The 16,332-nt window shown below is 46.5% G+C and overlaps 1 protein-coding gene across 1 annotated transcript; it reads left to right on the top strand.

Annotated features, from left to right (window-relative positions):
• Positions 1-5,895: 5,895 nt before the first annotated feature.
• On the top strand, positions 5,896-6,855 carry GSTUM_00008790001 (uncharacterized protein; the record flags this gene model as incomplete). Its single annotated transcript, XM_002840281.1, has 6 exons — positions 5,896-5,989; positions 6,045-6,095; positions 6,153-6,186; positions 6,250-6,511; positions 6,573-6,707; positions 6,766-6,855. 6 exons carry the CDS (start codon positions 5,896-5,898, stop codon positions 6,853-6,855), a joined length of 666 nt encoding a protein of 221 aa, XP_002840327.1.
• Positions 6,856-16,332: the final 9,477 nt, after the last annotated feature.

The following is a 16,332-nucleotide window of genomic DNA, read 5'->3' as shown; positions in this document are numbered from 1 at the left end:
GTGGTCAATATCATTATTTGTAGTGGTAGTGCCGCTGCCGTGATGGGTACGTAGACTTTTCAGACACGACTGTCCCCAGCCTGGTAGCTCAATAACAATGGGAAATCAACAGAATCTTCCCCTGCAAACGGCGGGGAAAAAAATTAATCTTGCCTCTTCCTGTGTCTGAAGGACAGTAGGGGGGTGGCCGTAGCGGTGTATTGGGTAGGCCCAATACTAGTAGTAATAATACTACACCTGATGTGATGGGGGGAGATGATACTGGCCCTGTGATTGATAAGCACCAGCAGGTCGACAATGCGCATAGCACTCCAGTACCTCTAGTTCCGCTAATGTAGCAAGTTCTCATGAGCATCTCAGAGCCACCAGCCTGAGTGAATATGTTAATGCTAACGGTGGCACGGAGGTTGGACATACGATCCCCTCATCACTCTAATAGCAAAGTATTAAGTTCTGATCCTCCAGTTGACCCCAAGAAACTTTCTCATTTTCTCGCGATCATTCAGATACTCCGAAGAATGCTCGCTAGGAATATTTGAAGGAGAGAGGAGCTTGTGAGCCTCTGGGGCTATGGAGGGAAATGCAATCTTAGAAGTAACTAACGCCCTGGAGACCATCATGGTAGGTGCACAGATCGAGGGCCACAGTCCCTGACTTAGGCTCAGACCAGCGATTCCTCCATAGTTGATAATACGAGTATAGGAACCCTCACAGATGCTGCCTTGGAATGGGCCATTTCCCTCCCAATGGGGGTCGTTATCCAAAAACTCACGGCTCTCCCCGACACCGTCCCCTTCCCGGGAATCTTGCTCCTGCCGTTCTTGTTCTCCAGGGAATTCTAAAGACTCCTCCGGCCGCTGCCTTCATTAGTGAGAGCCAGCCCATAGGAAGCCGTTAGGGGTTAGTTCTTAAGAAAAAAAAAACCCAAAGTCATAATCGCAGATGTTCTGAAGGTAAAAGGGTGACTTGCCGTGCCCGTGGTGAGGGTATGGGCTGTCAATCTGTGTCAAAGAATTCGATCCAGGGGTGGTGGTGCGTCTATTAGTGCCTCTGAAACTATCATGCAAGCAGAGGTGGAAACGGAAGTGGTGGCACGAGAAGGATGGGGAGAAGTCCCGTATCGCACCCTGCCAGCACAGTCACAGGTGGTCCGGCGAGGTCCACCACCATGACTATAGGGCAAGCCCCTCTTCGTCGGTTGCGAGTCCCCCTCCCAAGGGAGTTTTTTTTAAAAACCAATGAACGCTATTACCTCTCCCTATATCTAAAATTGACACCTCTCCACTGTTAACATCCAAAGGACCGCCATCATTGTCCCCCCAACCATGAAGGGTCAAAAGGCTTTTACTAGTTCGGAGATTGGCGAGAGTTCTGGAGATGCCTAGGAAGCCGCTACTTACGAATGTGCCTCTCGCTTTATGGCAAGCATTCATACCGACCCCCATGATGCGATACCGCTGGGCGCCGACAGACAAATTCCCCAGACCAACGAGCCTGAGGCCAACTTGAAGCAAAAAGGCAAACAAAAGGCCGGAATCAACGATTTCGATAGTGATTTCCGCGAAGACAGCCTCTGGCCAGGAGCCAACAACCTTGATAGCTCAGGCTACATTACTTCAATCCCCACGAGACGGCAGTCTGGATCCACAAGTTTCATTGCTCATGCATCCGAGTGCTACATTCCTAGGGAATTCGCCTCCCCTTCCCCTGCGCCGTCAACCCCGTTAGTTCACCGCCATCAGGCTCGATCCAGCCCAGCGGAAAGCCAAAATACGTCGACCGTGGATGTTCTCCCGACCCGGACATAAACTGTAGCTCCTACCGGTGCGTCACCGTTTTCCCCAATGGGAGCCATGCTGTCGCTTACGGGGTCCACTTAAAGGACCACGGCAAGCTTGGCCAAGAACCCTTTTCGGAAAATCAACATCGCTTTCACGTTATTACATACCCGCTATACAAGTGTCGCCCGATCTACCTAGCTGAGATCCCTACCCTCAGAAACTTCACCAGAATGGTCCGTTACGTCTTCAATATGCACAGCGGCATTTCTCAAATTACTGTTTATCTCGAAGGCAAGGATGAGGACGGTTTCCCGTCAAAATAAAACCCATTCCAATCATGGACTTTCAGGAGTAGGACATCAGCATGACAGTTGGCCAAAAGTGGAACTGTCAGATAAGTGTTGTTGTCGAGTTTGCCCCGCGCCGCACTGGTGATGCTTTGCGTACCACTACTGCCGAAAATCCGGTGAATGAGGGAGATGAGGCAGGTTCCAGTAAGTAAGCTAGTCCCCAAACCCACTCCCCTACATCGAATGAGGGATGATGATTGGCGGTATGGGCATGGCGTTTGAGTGTACTACATAAGCCCCCCCTGAGAATTGTGGACTCTCTGGGAGGCTTTTTTGTTTCGACATTTGTAATTCCTAGGTATTTCTGTTTGTCTTTTGATGTACTTTTTTTTCACCCATGGCTGTTGATAGCGATTCACAGTGTTACGTCTTTTTCTTTTTTTAAGAAATAAAAAAAATACTGTCATGGGCTACGCAGATTGTTCCGAACGTGACTTAAAGTAATGAATTGACCAACCAGCAGAAGTATCACCGGTCATAGCAGATATCCAGTTTTACAAGGAGAGAAACAACAGGACTGAGGCCGAAAATGGGTAAGTATGCTTCCACAAACACCCACGCCACATCCAAGAAAATTGCTTACACCCCAGGGAACTCGGTTGAAAACCACAATTTCATCGAGAAATAGGAGAAAACGCAAGTCTCGGGGGACAAAATGACCCGTCGTTTTCTCGCCGCTCGCTCACTCTACAATTGTGCGCAAATGGACACCATTATATACCAAACAAAAACATCTCCGCCGGCTTCCCTACTTTCGATTTCTCTCCAAATCACACCATTTCCAAAACTCCTTGCGCGGTTGTCTTGCCATGTCCAACTCCCTCCCCCGGACCCCTTGCTCCTCTAGTCCAGCACTTCTTTGCATGAGATGCCGGTCCAGTCTCGTAGCCCCGCACTCTGGTATCACCCAGCCTCACTGGTCATGCTAACATAATCAAATAAAAAGAGAGGAGATGCAGGAATAACTCTGGACCTCACATCTCCCTGTCATGTCCAAATAGGGTATCAAGTCTTGTAAAGCCGAGTGAGCACTGGTGATTGAAATATGGAATCTAGCATGGTAGATTACCTTACGCCATAATAATTATTATGCTGTGTGGATATACATACTGCCAGAAATGCCATGTATGGGCTTTGGGCAAGCAGCAACAGGATACTTTCTCTAATTAAGTATTCTTAAAAGTAATGTCGCAAGCAGCGGGTAACGATGGCCTCAGATGAGAAAATCTTCCGCAAGGAACGTCTCTTGATCCCCTCAAAACGAGCGTGAAAAGAATGAATAAAAATAAAAATACAAATGTTATTGTCCGGATCATCACATTAGTCTCAGCCTTTCCGCAAACTTCCATCGCAACAAGGTATTAGAATATTCTCTGCAATTCCCCATAACAAAGAAACTAACCAACACTCCTGCAATCTAGAAACTTGCCCTCTCTTCCTGCACTTCATTTCCGCCAGAATACTATCACCCGCCTTGAGCTCACTCCACTATCCTTCTGAACAACTTCCGTCATTGACAGGTACAATATATCTATCCTGTAGCCATGTCCATAGAACAGTTTGCGATAGAGCAGTGTATCCGCAACTGACCGCAAGAAAACACCCGAAGAGGATATCCACTAGGGCAAAAAGCCTGCAGGGCGCTACAAAGGACGTGGGAAAACTCCCACATGCAGCAGAGATCAAATGGGGAAAGGAAGGAGAAAAACTTGAGATACATCTGCTGTATGCTTGTATTACACTAACAAAGCCGGATGAACAAACTGGCAGACTCTCTAGTAAGGTGTGAGAGGCGGAGCGGTGAGCACCTACCACATGATCGGGGGTGATGGGGTTAGCTGTAGGAACAAACATGGGGAAAGTATTTTCGGATTCTGCTATACCCCACCAACCACGTAAAAACCAAGGCAGCTGATGCAAGAAAGCTGTCCGTAGTTAGATATCTACTTACCGGCGATAAACTACATTCCCGGCAGGGTGCCACAAGCGTGGACTGTTCCGCCGGGGAAAATTCTGGCTGGTTGATCTATCGAGTGATACTCTATGATTACTCAGCAAGCAATAATAAAAAATGTCAATCTTTTCACAAATCAACCCATTTAAATCCAAAAATATTAACCCCGTAATGTGGAGGCAGAAACCTGGTTTGTGGGTTTTCCTGCTTGTTTGATAGGGTATTGTCTGGATGACTAGTTTTGTGGAAGGTTTTTTTGTGGGGAGAAACTTTTCTTTTATTCCTGTATATAAGGGATTTTCTCCCTCTCCCCCTTTCATAGGTATGGTAGAAACGAACCTCTGTCATCAACTTATCGAAAATCGCACGGGAGTGAACCGTGATTGACTTTTTTGTTTGCCGACTTCGATTTACCTGTGGATAGCCAAAGGGCAGTGCTCCCACAACCTCGATCGGATTTGTTTGCTCCTTTTTTTTTTCTTGTGACCTTTTTTTCTTTCCGATCCCCAATTCCGTCAAGGCGGAATTTCGTTCTTTCAGTAACCTCCCAAACCAACTGTTTTCCTCCACTACCCCCCAATACTGATATAATAAAACTATCCACCCCTAACTCCTATAAATCCTCACTTCAGCCGGATACCCGGTCCACCATCTATCAAACAAATACCTCCCCCCAACCTTCATAACCCCTATGTCCCTCGAGCACCTCGCAGCAATCCAAAACGCCATCCCACCCACATCCTTGCAATCCCAAGAGTACCCGAATGGCCCGCAAATCCCGATCTCGGTGCTTCCCCACGGCTGCATTGTTTCGCAGCCGGACCTGCTGGAGCATACTTGCCCCGCCCGGCGGTAGATTTGCGACATGGCCAAAACAACGTCCATGTACTCAGGGGAGTCCTGGGAGGTTTCGCAGTAGAGTTGTCGGGCCTGGGCGGTAGCGGTATCTTCTAACGGGAGGAGAACAGTGGAGAGGAGGGTGAGAATTTTGGTGCGAGTTAGGTTGAGTGTGACCGGGTCCGTGGGGGCAACAAGGCCGGTGACGGAGTAGATTTGTAAGAAGAGGTGAGCAATTACTGGGTCATGAGTTATTGGTGAGGGGAGCTGCACGTGGGCGTTGCTGAGGACTCCAAGGAAGAAGAGGGAGAAAGTAAAGAAGGTACCTGGGAACATTTTTTGTTTGTGAGAAACTAGCTTATATGCACAGCTAATAGGTGCGATTTCATGTTAGAGGTGTTGTGAGAGGGTTCTGGTTGTGGAGGGAGTATTGCTTCTATAAGAAAAGTTGGGAAAGGTATTTGACGGGAGGAAAACGAAAGGAGGGAGTTGGGGAGGGGATGGGGGAGGAAGAACAGGAAACTAGGACCCTGTACCGGAGGTCCCGGGATCAGATGAAAGATTACCGAGATTTGAAAGATCACTCTGCCTTCCTAATTTACTTTAGTTTCTATATAAAACTCCTACCCGTTTCGGAAGAGCCCCCGACTTATGGTCACCACCAAGCACAGTACGACCAACTACACTACAGAACCCCGCATTATATATTCTGTATTGGTCTTATGCAATCGCAGCATCCTGATCCCTGGATCGCAAGAGCCATATCGGTTTCACTTCACATGACTCGATTCTTTCCCGCGCCCCCGTTCTGGCAACGGAAGCACATATGGTTCCGGACATGTAAAACTGACCCCCCTATCTACTTTTTTTCCTCATACAAAAATCTTTCTTTACTACTTTGGAGCTGCTACTCATTCCCTTCTCCCACTTAACCAATAAAATAAATCCATAGTTCTTTCTTCCTCATCATTTTATGCCCCTTTTTTTCTTATTACATTATTCTGACATTGTTGCTGTCCAAGTCTTTCGCTCCTCTTTTGCCGTTACCTTGACTGTAGCTTTCGGGTGTTCAGAATAACTTAAGATCTTGCTCACACCACCTCCACGAGGGAAATGTAACAGCCCTCCGCCGTGCCAGAAAGACTGGTAACAACAGGGTCTCCCGTGCTGTCGGTGCTACAGTTGTGAACCGTGTGGATGATATCAATGACTAAAATGTTAGTACAAAAGGTGTTCTCCTCGAGATTGAGAAGATTAGTGATGAGTATGTTATCCTACCTTGTGAAACTTGAAGACCTTGTGGAAGCAATATAGTTGACCCTCTCAGATACTTTTCATCTATAACAAAGTGTGAAGATCCTGAAGCTTGCACTATCCTCCTCTGTGGTCCTTCTATGGTTATCCTTTACGAAATCAAACGCAATCCGCAAGACGCAGTAGCTGTAGCGCGCAATGGCTTTTTCTACTGCTGGTTAGCTTCTGAAGGTGGCGCAGTCGAGGTGGATATCTCTGTGCATCTTGCCGAGATCTCAGAATCTATCGAAGGTATGCAGCAGTGGCCATACAAGGGAGTTGTAGAAGCCCTCGAAGTCATTCCTAGAGCACTGATCACGAACTTTATGTGCTAGCCCAATCAGAGGACTCACCTAGTTACGTACGAAGCATCTCGCGAAGGAGCATGCCCGGGGCATTGACGGCGGGACCGGTAAGATTGTTGATATGAAGGAATATGGTGTCTGGGAGCCTGAGGCAGTAATGCCGCAAAGCGTCAAGACAGCTATTGAGGTGAGAAAAGAAACTTACCTAAGCACTTGGATTCACGTTTTACTAATAATTTCTCTAGTCTACTTGGCTTCAACTTCGTGTAGATGAAATCTGCAGCGCCAAGGGAGATAAACAGAGTGGCAGGGCTGGCAGGGGTCAAGAGGAATAGACCAAAGTTACTGAAACATGGAACTATTTCATTAAACCCTTTAGGAAAAATTGTATCAAAATCTGATCACGCCACATGTTAGAAGTGCCGGAGGCTTTAAAAAAACCGCCAGTATTAGGAAGTGTTGAAACGACTGAGATTGATTGAGAAAGAGAGGTGAAGGGTATGCCCAACTATCATACAGGAAAGAACAAGCCACCATTTGCCTAGGTTCACGCGGCCTTATTTGCTCTCTCATTTACTCGCCACATCGCCCGCCGCGTCGCCGGCTGGCGTACTGCCCTGCGGTCGGCCATACAACCCCTCCGCTTAGCAAAAATCACTAACACTCCCCGAGCAACAACAACCAGCCACCACGAACAAACCCCATGAGAAAACCCAACCAGACGTCCACTCCCAATCATGCGGCCACAAATCCCCCACTTCTAATCGCCGTGTGAATACAATCCACGATAATCGAGGCCTCCTTCATCCATTTCTCTTTCTTGTGTCCCATACTATGGTACAATACTTGAAAGCGATCTGTCTGAGTAAAAACCTTGCAATCGTAGCAGATCATTTGCCACTGTTCCCCCGTCGTGACAAAACCAAACATGATACCTCCACCATAGTTATCTCCCATGTCTTTTAGGGCCAACATGCATTGCTTCTTTGCCTGTCCAATCGAGGCCTTCTTCGCCTCTACAACAAAGACAAACTTCTGGTTCCCGACTCCGATAACGCTCATCCTAACAAATTCCTCGGTACCACCGGTTTCGGAGTCTGCAGCAATATTCTCTTTTTCCCTTAAGAGTTCAACTTTGTTTCCCCCGAGTCGTTAGAGCAGTTTGCGAGCCATTAGAACTTTAAGCCCACCGAAGTAGTTTCCTCTTCCATCATCACCTCCGAAGGTGCAGTTTTACGCTTAGGATTGGTTTGCTTCTTCTGCCAAATATTGTCGCCTGGTTAGCACAGTTTGTGGGCTACAGTATTACAGCCTCCGATGATAAAAATGGGGAATGTGGAAATTAAATGTCAGAAACACGATCGCTCAATTGGCTCGAGCACATTGAACTCTCCAATCAAACCCTCAGAAGCCCGATCTCCGTTTCCCGATTTTTTCGACCGGGGGCCGTAGACACTTAAGCTTACCTTAGCGGTGCCGATCGCCCTGCATGCATAGAGGACATGAGGGTGGCAGCGGTAGATGCCCGCGGGCCTGAATGCCAGCATGGTGGCAGGTCTGAACATGGTCGGCTACCGTTCACTTCTCATGAATTAGTAAGTCCCTCTTCAGTAGATACCAGTAGACTAATACTAGTAAAAAAAAGTAGCTATGCAGGGCCACACATTGTCGCGCTCTAATTGGCCACAATCCTTGCACGATGGCCTTGGCTGCATACCGAGTGTGCGAGTTTTTACCGGTATGACATTGAGCGGAGTTACAAGTACCCTGTTAAAACGGGCGAATGAGAGGGTAAAATTGACTCCCGATACCAGTAGATATGGTGTAACTTACCCGATATAGGGAGAGAAAAACAAGGATACCGTAGAGCTAAGCTCAGTCGAGGTGAGGTGGCGATGGAATTGGTTTGCTGAGAGGACGCAAAAAACCACCATGGGACCGCCAAACTACCCTATCTGATAGGGTAGTTTTCCACAGTCGGGAGGGCCTTTCACGCCCACTAAAAACTCTGCTTTGTTCTCAGGGGAATAGGTATTTCGGGCGCGGTAACACAAGCTAGTTCTCCGCTTGGAAAGCTCCCGAGTTCACCAGATCTCGTGGCCATACAAATGTACAAGTACCCGTAATTTTCTGAGGTTTGTGAACACAACTAGGTCCGCATATTGTAGATGGCCCAATGGCACCAGCAGCAGCAACTCAGAAAATTGAAAAACTGACCTAGGTTTAAGTAAGTTACCCGCGAGTTCACTTGCCTGAGGGTTCCCCACCAAAAAAACACCCCAAAAGTACTTGAGTTCGCGAGGGCTCTTGGCGGCATATGGGGACCCAGTTGTGTTTGCAAACGTCAGAAAATTACGAGTAATACCGATAGTGGTGCGCCCGACTGTCAACCCCCAAGCACATGATTGATCGTCATATCCCCTCGGCTGAGGCATTCCAGCCCCATTTGAAACGTTGAAGACTAGCCTATTTGAGTAATCGTGATAGGAAAAACTCGGTGCTTTAGAAGTGGTGTAGCGCTCAGAATAGCGCTAAAGCTGTACTGCTCAGCATGGCCATGATGGAAACCAGGTTGTCAACCTTCGTATTTGCTCCTAATTACTCAAATAGGCTAGTTTCAACATTTAAAATGGGGCTGGAATGTGTCAACGGCCGGGGGGATACAAGTATCATAGATGCTGAGTAGAGGCTATTGTGGTTGATCGGTGCAGAACACCGTACGAGTAATAATTGGCCCGTGTGCTACTTGTATGTGGTCCGAAATTTCCTCCTCTAGAAAAGGGGCGAAAAACACGACAAAATCCTGCCTTCCGAGACAAATAAAAAAGAAAAAGACAGGTTTCGCGGTGTAGTTGGTTTTAACACCACGGAAACCCCGAAACCGCCCAAAAGGTACTATACTCGAGCAATCAAGCTTTCACCCTAAACCTGAATAGGGAGGCGGAGAGTCAGTCTTTGGTTGAACACCACTACCGTACTCTATTAAATCCCGTGAGGGGTCAACGAGGCAGCACCCTCAGCGAGGCATGGCATTTCTTGGCTAAGCAAAAAACCCCAGAGTAGCGGATTCCGGATAGGTTTACCTAGTACAAATTTATGATAATTATTAACCAGAGTACGAGTAGACCGGCTCTCGCTAGCCAAGAAATGCCATGCCTCGCTGAGCCCCCACATGGTCTACACAACCGACCCCGCTCTCCCCCCACGAGACCCAACTCAGCAAACATTTGTAGGGGCCGAACCGCATATCCCGCACATCCTACTGGCCCCTCCTGGGATCCATAGAGAAGAGGTATCCAGCTGTGATGCCAAGAGTTTAACCGAAAGCCAAAAGCGGTAGTCCGGAAAATCAAAGATGAGCCTGCTATTGGATGTCATAGTGGCATCTATTGCGAATACATATGGATTCACTGCTCAAACTTGACAACGAGTGATGGCTAATGATGATACCACCAGAGATATAAGGTGATGCGACTAGCTTTGGAGTCGCCATTCCATAAAAATTATGTCTACGCAAGCCAAGAAACTAAGTGCACATCTTTCTCTACTATCTACCATACCTTATTATAATCACTGGCGGTATTATTCATGTCTCACTCAGCTATGCAACCGGACTATGTTGGACCCCATATCATAAGCTATTTCACCTGAGTGATCTTTCATGATGGCGGATACAACAGTCTCATTCAGCCATAGTAGTGCCCTGCGAACAAATAAATTCTAATGAGGAGGGGTAAAGTATATCATATATATTGCCTAACTGACCAGCCAGAATGCCACAACAAAAAAAGCAAGCCGAGTTAAAACGAAAATCGGTGCTCAACCTCAATGTACAAGGTTCTGTAGTACTCAAGGTCACATTACATTAACAGCCTACCCTTACCTCAAGCGTGATCCCCCTTTGCATTCAAGCGGCCAAAAAACTCAAACTCCATCCTCTCAACAGCTTTTGGACCGCTCATAATCTGGCTCATCACGTCTGAACCAGGAGGGAAATCGATCTCAAAACACGGCTCGCCAGCCCCCTTCATATTGACGAGGACTGCTTGGCAAAAGTGCCAACGGAGAAGATGATCATGCGGGCGAAGCGGGTCATCGAGGAACGATTGATCGAGTCGTCGGCCAGCGATTCCGTAGCTGCTAGCAAGAGGCGTGAAGCAGACGATCTTGTGGTGATCCTAGACAGGTATTGGTTAAGAACAGCACAAATTCTTTAACCTCGGGACAAGCGTACATCCGGATTAATTGAGATCTGATAGCAATCAAACAGTGCGTGCATATCTCGGGTGAGCAATATCCCATTCTGCACGGAGTTGATAGTTCCATGCGACGCAGAGGCAGGCGGAACGGTAATCCAATGGCCGAGATTACAATGGCTCCAGTGCTCCTCATATGCTAGAGGAAACACATGAGCAGCTTCGAATGGCTCCCAGTAAGTAACACCATTTATCACTGCTGATCTTCCAGTTATAACGCAGCGCCGATCCCGGTTACGTACGGAGTCAAAAACGATTCGACACGGGTCCCGGAGTGCAACGAAAGAGTACGAAGTAGAGGGACTTCATCGGTGACAGTGATGGAACCTATCGCGGGTGAGTGGTAGTCGATGACCAAAGGATAAAGGGGGCCTGCCCTTTGTAAATATGTAGTAATTTCCTGGTCGAAGTGACTCCTCGTCCCTCTGAACGAGTCGTTGGCTGCCGTCTTGTAAGTCGAAAGTATCGGTAATTGTGCAGAAAATCTCCACCATAGAATAGAGGTTAGTGTTGGTAATACCCGGTGCGACCCACAGACCTCCGAGCACGGTGTCGCGATCGTGGGAAGCGTAGATGTGGGTATCGTGCCATGCCGAGCGATTGGTGGGCTGGATAAACGAGGCCTTATCTTGGTCTGTCGATGCCATTGCTTGAGGTCAAAGCACGAATCGATGGAGAAAGCAATTTTCGCGTAGGCGAAGAAAGGAGTGGTTGCAGTGATGACAGGATTGGGTGAGTGGTAGAGTACGGTAGGTCAACAGCTAAGGAAAAGCAAACATGCACTTATCCGAACTGCCGAGCGGGTGATGCTTGCTTATATAAGCATATAAAGCTGTCGACCGCAACCTGGGCAAAGAGAGCCAGGCAGCAGGGAAGCCAGTTGTTTTGAGTGAAACAAAGGTCTTGGACACCTACCGTAACAACCCGCAGTATCCACTATCGGGGATCGGGGCTTGGCAGTTGCGCAAGGAGATGCGCGTAATGTCGCCAAGACAAAGAGTGACAGGATGTGATGCTAAAATTAGCTCTTCTCAACGTCAGTATTACTATGATACCGGTATTGAGATTGGGAGCAACTACAGCAATGCCTGACAATCAAAGTCTTGACCCTCTGGAGACCTCACTATCTCAGATCAAGCTGCACCAAATACCTTGCTATGTCATATATAATTCAGGTAAATTCTGAATTTCTTTGCACCAAAACTTTTCGAGAATGGCAGAGCTATAGCAACAAGATAATGCATGTTTGTACAATAGGACTTAGGTGAGGAAAGAAGCTCTCAGTTTTGCATTCTTCTAGAAAACTGAGATAATGGTCCGAGGAGACAGGAGATAAATACAGTCAGCAGGATTGAGGATACCGTAATAGCAAGGTATAAGTAAAATAGTATTAGCATTAGTCTTCTGTTTCAATGAATGCTACATTATTATCACCCTTCTCCTGTACATCAGCTCTATCATCTAGTGATACAAATCCTCTCTCCAATCCCCAATTTCCAAGTTTGTAAAACCCTTTATATCTAATTCACAGTCAAGACTTCCATCCATTGGAAGCGACAACTCCAATTTGCGAAAAGAAGCTTTAATTACATGAGGTTTTTGAGAATGGAATTAGTTGAACACTTCACCAACACAGTAAGTAGTCATAACCGTATGATCTCCAATAGTCCATTTTTCAAAATCCTCTGCTGATCTCAACTTAAAGATTTTTTTATCAGTGAGATTTTGCATTAACTTCTTAAATGGCTTGTTTACTGACATGTCAAGCTGTTGGACAAGACTCATACATCCGGCTGGAATTAGGGAGGGGGTAATGTTATGGGTCCGGAGGAGTTGAAGAACAGCAGGAGTCTTATGTAATCCTATTAGATCGAGGGTAAAGAGAGTTAGGCAGCCTCCGAGGACAGGAATCAGATGATTTGTAAGATATCTTTTGAAAAGAGAATTGTTCATATAGGCTGTAGTATTATATTCTACCACAACATCTGAATAATACTATAGTTTTTCTGCCCGAAGCCTTGTTCCAGTTCCATGAAAAATCACCATAGGTGGTACTCGTGATACACCATCTGCAAATATGTAAAGAACTAAGCTAGTCTGTCTTTTGTCCTACTCAGACTGAGTTTCCTTTACCCAAATTGTCTTTTCTCCAACTCTGTCATAGGTCTTTTCCTGTAGGTATTCAAATGGTATTGGCATCTCTTCTAAATTGCAAATATTGGGCAACTCGTATCGTCCAGCACGCTGTTTAACGGCAATCTCCTAAAAAGAACTTTTACGTGGTTGCAAATTCTGACAATTAAATTGCAGCCAATTGATAATAAATATCACATAATTGGCTGGGATCTTTTACACCTTTTTGGTGATACTGCGTAGACTAATCTTATATCGACTTAGAAATCCCCGAAACTACCCATTGCTGAATCAAAAGATCACTGGATTCACATTTGGATATATCTCATGAAATTGAAACTGAGATTGAATATGAAACCAACCCTGCTGGACGGTTCGACCTGCTTTCCTCCTCTCTATAAAGTCACTATTTAACCTTGCTTCCAACTCAGGCTAAAAAACCTGTCCTGCATAACCCAATCCTTCCTCCCTCTTTACTGGTAACTGCTTTCTCAATTTTTCTATTGTTTCCTTCTTGCGTACCCAGTCACTAATAATTCCTTGAGGAATTTGGTAGAAATCCAAGGCTTCCTGTTGTATTGGCTTACGATACTCATTTTTCATTTTGGGGAGCAGAATTTGATGGTACTTGAGAAAGGTAAGTACTCTGACTTTCTGCAATTGACTATAGGTTCCTTCAGGATATTGGATTGGCTTTAAATTGTAGGGGGTAAAAACTTTCTCCTTGATTGGCTTTGCTTTTGGTTCACGGTGCTGACGTTTTTGACTTTGAATTGGTGACATTCTTGCTTCTCAATTGCTCCTATTCTTCCCTTCTATGCATTATTCTTGTACTTCTCTTATATTTTCTTTCCTTTTTCCTTTCTCATTAATCAATAAACATACAATTTTTCTACAATATTGAGTCACAAACATCTGAGTCTGAGCAATTTATCCTTTTCATTATAATTTTGAATTCTAGTCATTTTACCATGCAGGTCAATACGAGATGATCTTCTTAGCTCTATTTCTTTCCTTCCAATTTTATCTTATACTGACTGACTCATGTTCAATTTGATAGAGTCCGTGCAATCTTCTAATTTCGGGATCATTGCCGGTCACTCGATCCCTTGGCACAAGCACTCACACCCCTGAACATGATTGCCAAGCCCCGATCCCCGATAATGGAGGTGACACCTTGGAGAGGTGTAAAATGTCGGTTTTCAAGCAAGGAGAATTCCCGATATGATAGGTGAATAATATCGGGTAAACTACAGATACTGTAAAGACCGAAATGATTGGGCATCGCGCTAGGACGTTGGAGTTGCCTCCTAGTACTCGTAGGGGTGGTTGGAATTTTTCTCTTTTTTCCGGTCTCAAGTCGGGGTATTCGAGTACCGGTAGCTCTTCTCGCTGTGTGTTCTCCCCCCTAATCCAAAGGGGAAATTCTGAACGTCCTATATAGCGCCATGCCCAATTATTTCGCTTCTAACGGCACCGAAAGCCAAGTCACGAAGCTCTAAGATAGATTCCACTCCCGCTCCTACATCAAATCCAGGTCCCGACCCTACTCTCCTAACATTTTGCTTGTGCGGGAAGTGTATGGCAAACTAGAGGCTGTTTACCGGGGGTTGTCTCATGACTCTTCTCACTTGTTTCTTTTGACGTATGTACTAAGCACTCCAACATTTGGGAAAAGAATAAGTATTTTTACTCTTCTGGCCTAAACCCCCTATTATACCATGGATGGGAATATCATTTCTAGCGTGCCGAACAGACCTATTGAATTTTCCATTGTGGAACCGGTGGATACCGGTATGAGGGGAACTTCACCACACGGCCCACGGCATCACGTGCGGGGAACACAGCGCGATCGACAGTCTATCTTTATCGAAGAATTGGTGTCGAGGATAATTACTGGTACTTGTACATCTGTTGCACAAGGAATCTTAATTGTTTTTCACTGTATCATACTGGACCTTACGTGCTACTTGTTTATGGAGGCTAACTCTTGGCCGCAAAAGCTCGGCATATCACCTATTCTACGATCTACCTGTCAAACGAGGCAAGACCGGCCACATGCCCCGGAGGTACCCCACTCCTCATACCGTTTAACACTAGACCTCTCAGATCTCTAGGCTTTTGCCTCATTTACGAGCCAACATCGGTGCTAACATGGTTTTTCAAAATTCTCTATTGCGCTACCTGTAGTTACACATCCCATAGCATTCTGCCTTTTCATCAAGCACGAATCCCCTGTTCATTGTTCGTGCCCAAAGCTCCAAGGTCCATTCCCTCAGCAGCCTTTTCACCGCCCATGATCTGGCCCGCCGTGCCTGGTCTCGGCGGGAAACCCATATCAAAGCAAGTCTCCCCAGCCCCTTTCATATTCACCAGGACAGCTTGGCGAAAGTGCCAAAATAGCAGCGGGTCGGTGGGGCGAAGTGGGTTTTCAAGGAACCGCTGATCAAGATGCGCACCGGCGATTCCGTAGCTGCAAGCAAATGGTGTGAAGCAGACGATCATGTGCTGCTCCTACATAGAGATTAGTTACGACCACAAACACCTCAATCTCAGACTAAGCATACTTTTGGATTAATTGAAATTTAGTAGGAATCAAATAGTGCGTGCATATCTCGGGTGAGCAATATCCCATTCTGCACGGAGTTGATAGTTCCATGCGACGCTGATCCCGGCGGAATTTTGATCCAACGACCAAAGTTATGCGTCCTCCAGTACCCCGCATGTTTTAGGGGAAACACGTGAGCGGCTTCGAAGGCCTCCCAGAAAGTAACACCACTCACCACTGCTGGCCTGCCGGTTATCACGCAGCGTTGATCCCGGTTGCGTACGGCGTGAGTAAAAGCTCCAACGTGGGTCGCGGTCTGCAACGAAATCTGATGAAATAGAGGGGCTTCACTGGTGACAGTGATGGAACCTATCACGAGTGAGTGGCAGTCGATGGCCGAAGCATAAAGGGGGTCTACCCTTCGTAAATATGTAGTAATTGCCTGGCTTAAGTGCGTGCGCATCGTTCTCAACCAATTGTTCCGTGTCATCTTGTATGTAGAAAGTATCTGTAAATATACAGATAATCTCCACCATAGAATAGAGATTTCCGTTGCTTATGCCCTCTGACGCAAGAAGGCCTCCGAGCACGGTATCACGATAGTTGGAAGAGTAAATGAAGGTATCGCGCCATGCAGAGCGAATACGGCCTGAGGTGAGTTGGGGAAGGCCTTGGGCGGTCGACGTCATCGCTGAAATTGCAGAGTAGCAAAGAAAGAGATGTTCAAATTGATGAGTTAGGAGTAGTTCTGCCGGGGAAAAAATAAGAATTGCTTGCATAGAGGAGAGGGTACGAGTACTTGGGTACATGGGTGGTATGAGGGCAAGAGAAAAACACGTACTAACCCGAATTGAGCAAGAGGTAACCCGTGGGTA

This window comes from Tuber melanosporum, assembly GCF_000151645.1.
Source record: "Tuber melanosporum whole genome shotgun sequence assembly, scaffold_5, strain Mel28".
NCBI classification, from domain to species: domain Eukaryota; kingdom Fungi; phylum Ascomycota; class Pezizomycetes; order Pezizales; family Tuberaceae; genus Tuber; species Tuber melanosporum.
Note: the sequence above shows the minus strand (reverse complement) of the source record. Positions and strands in the feature narration are given on the sequence as shown.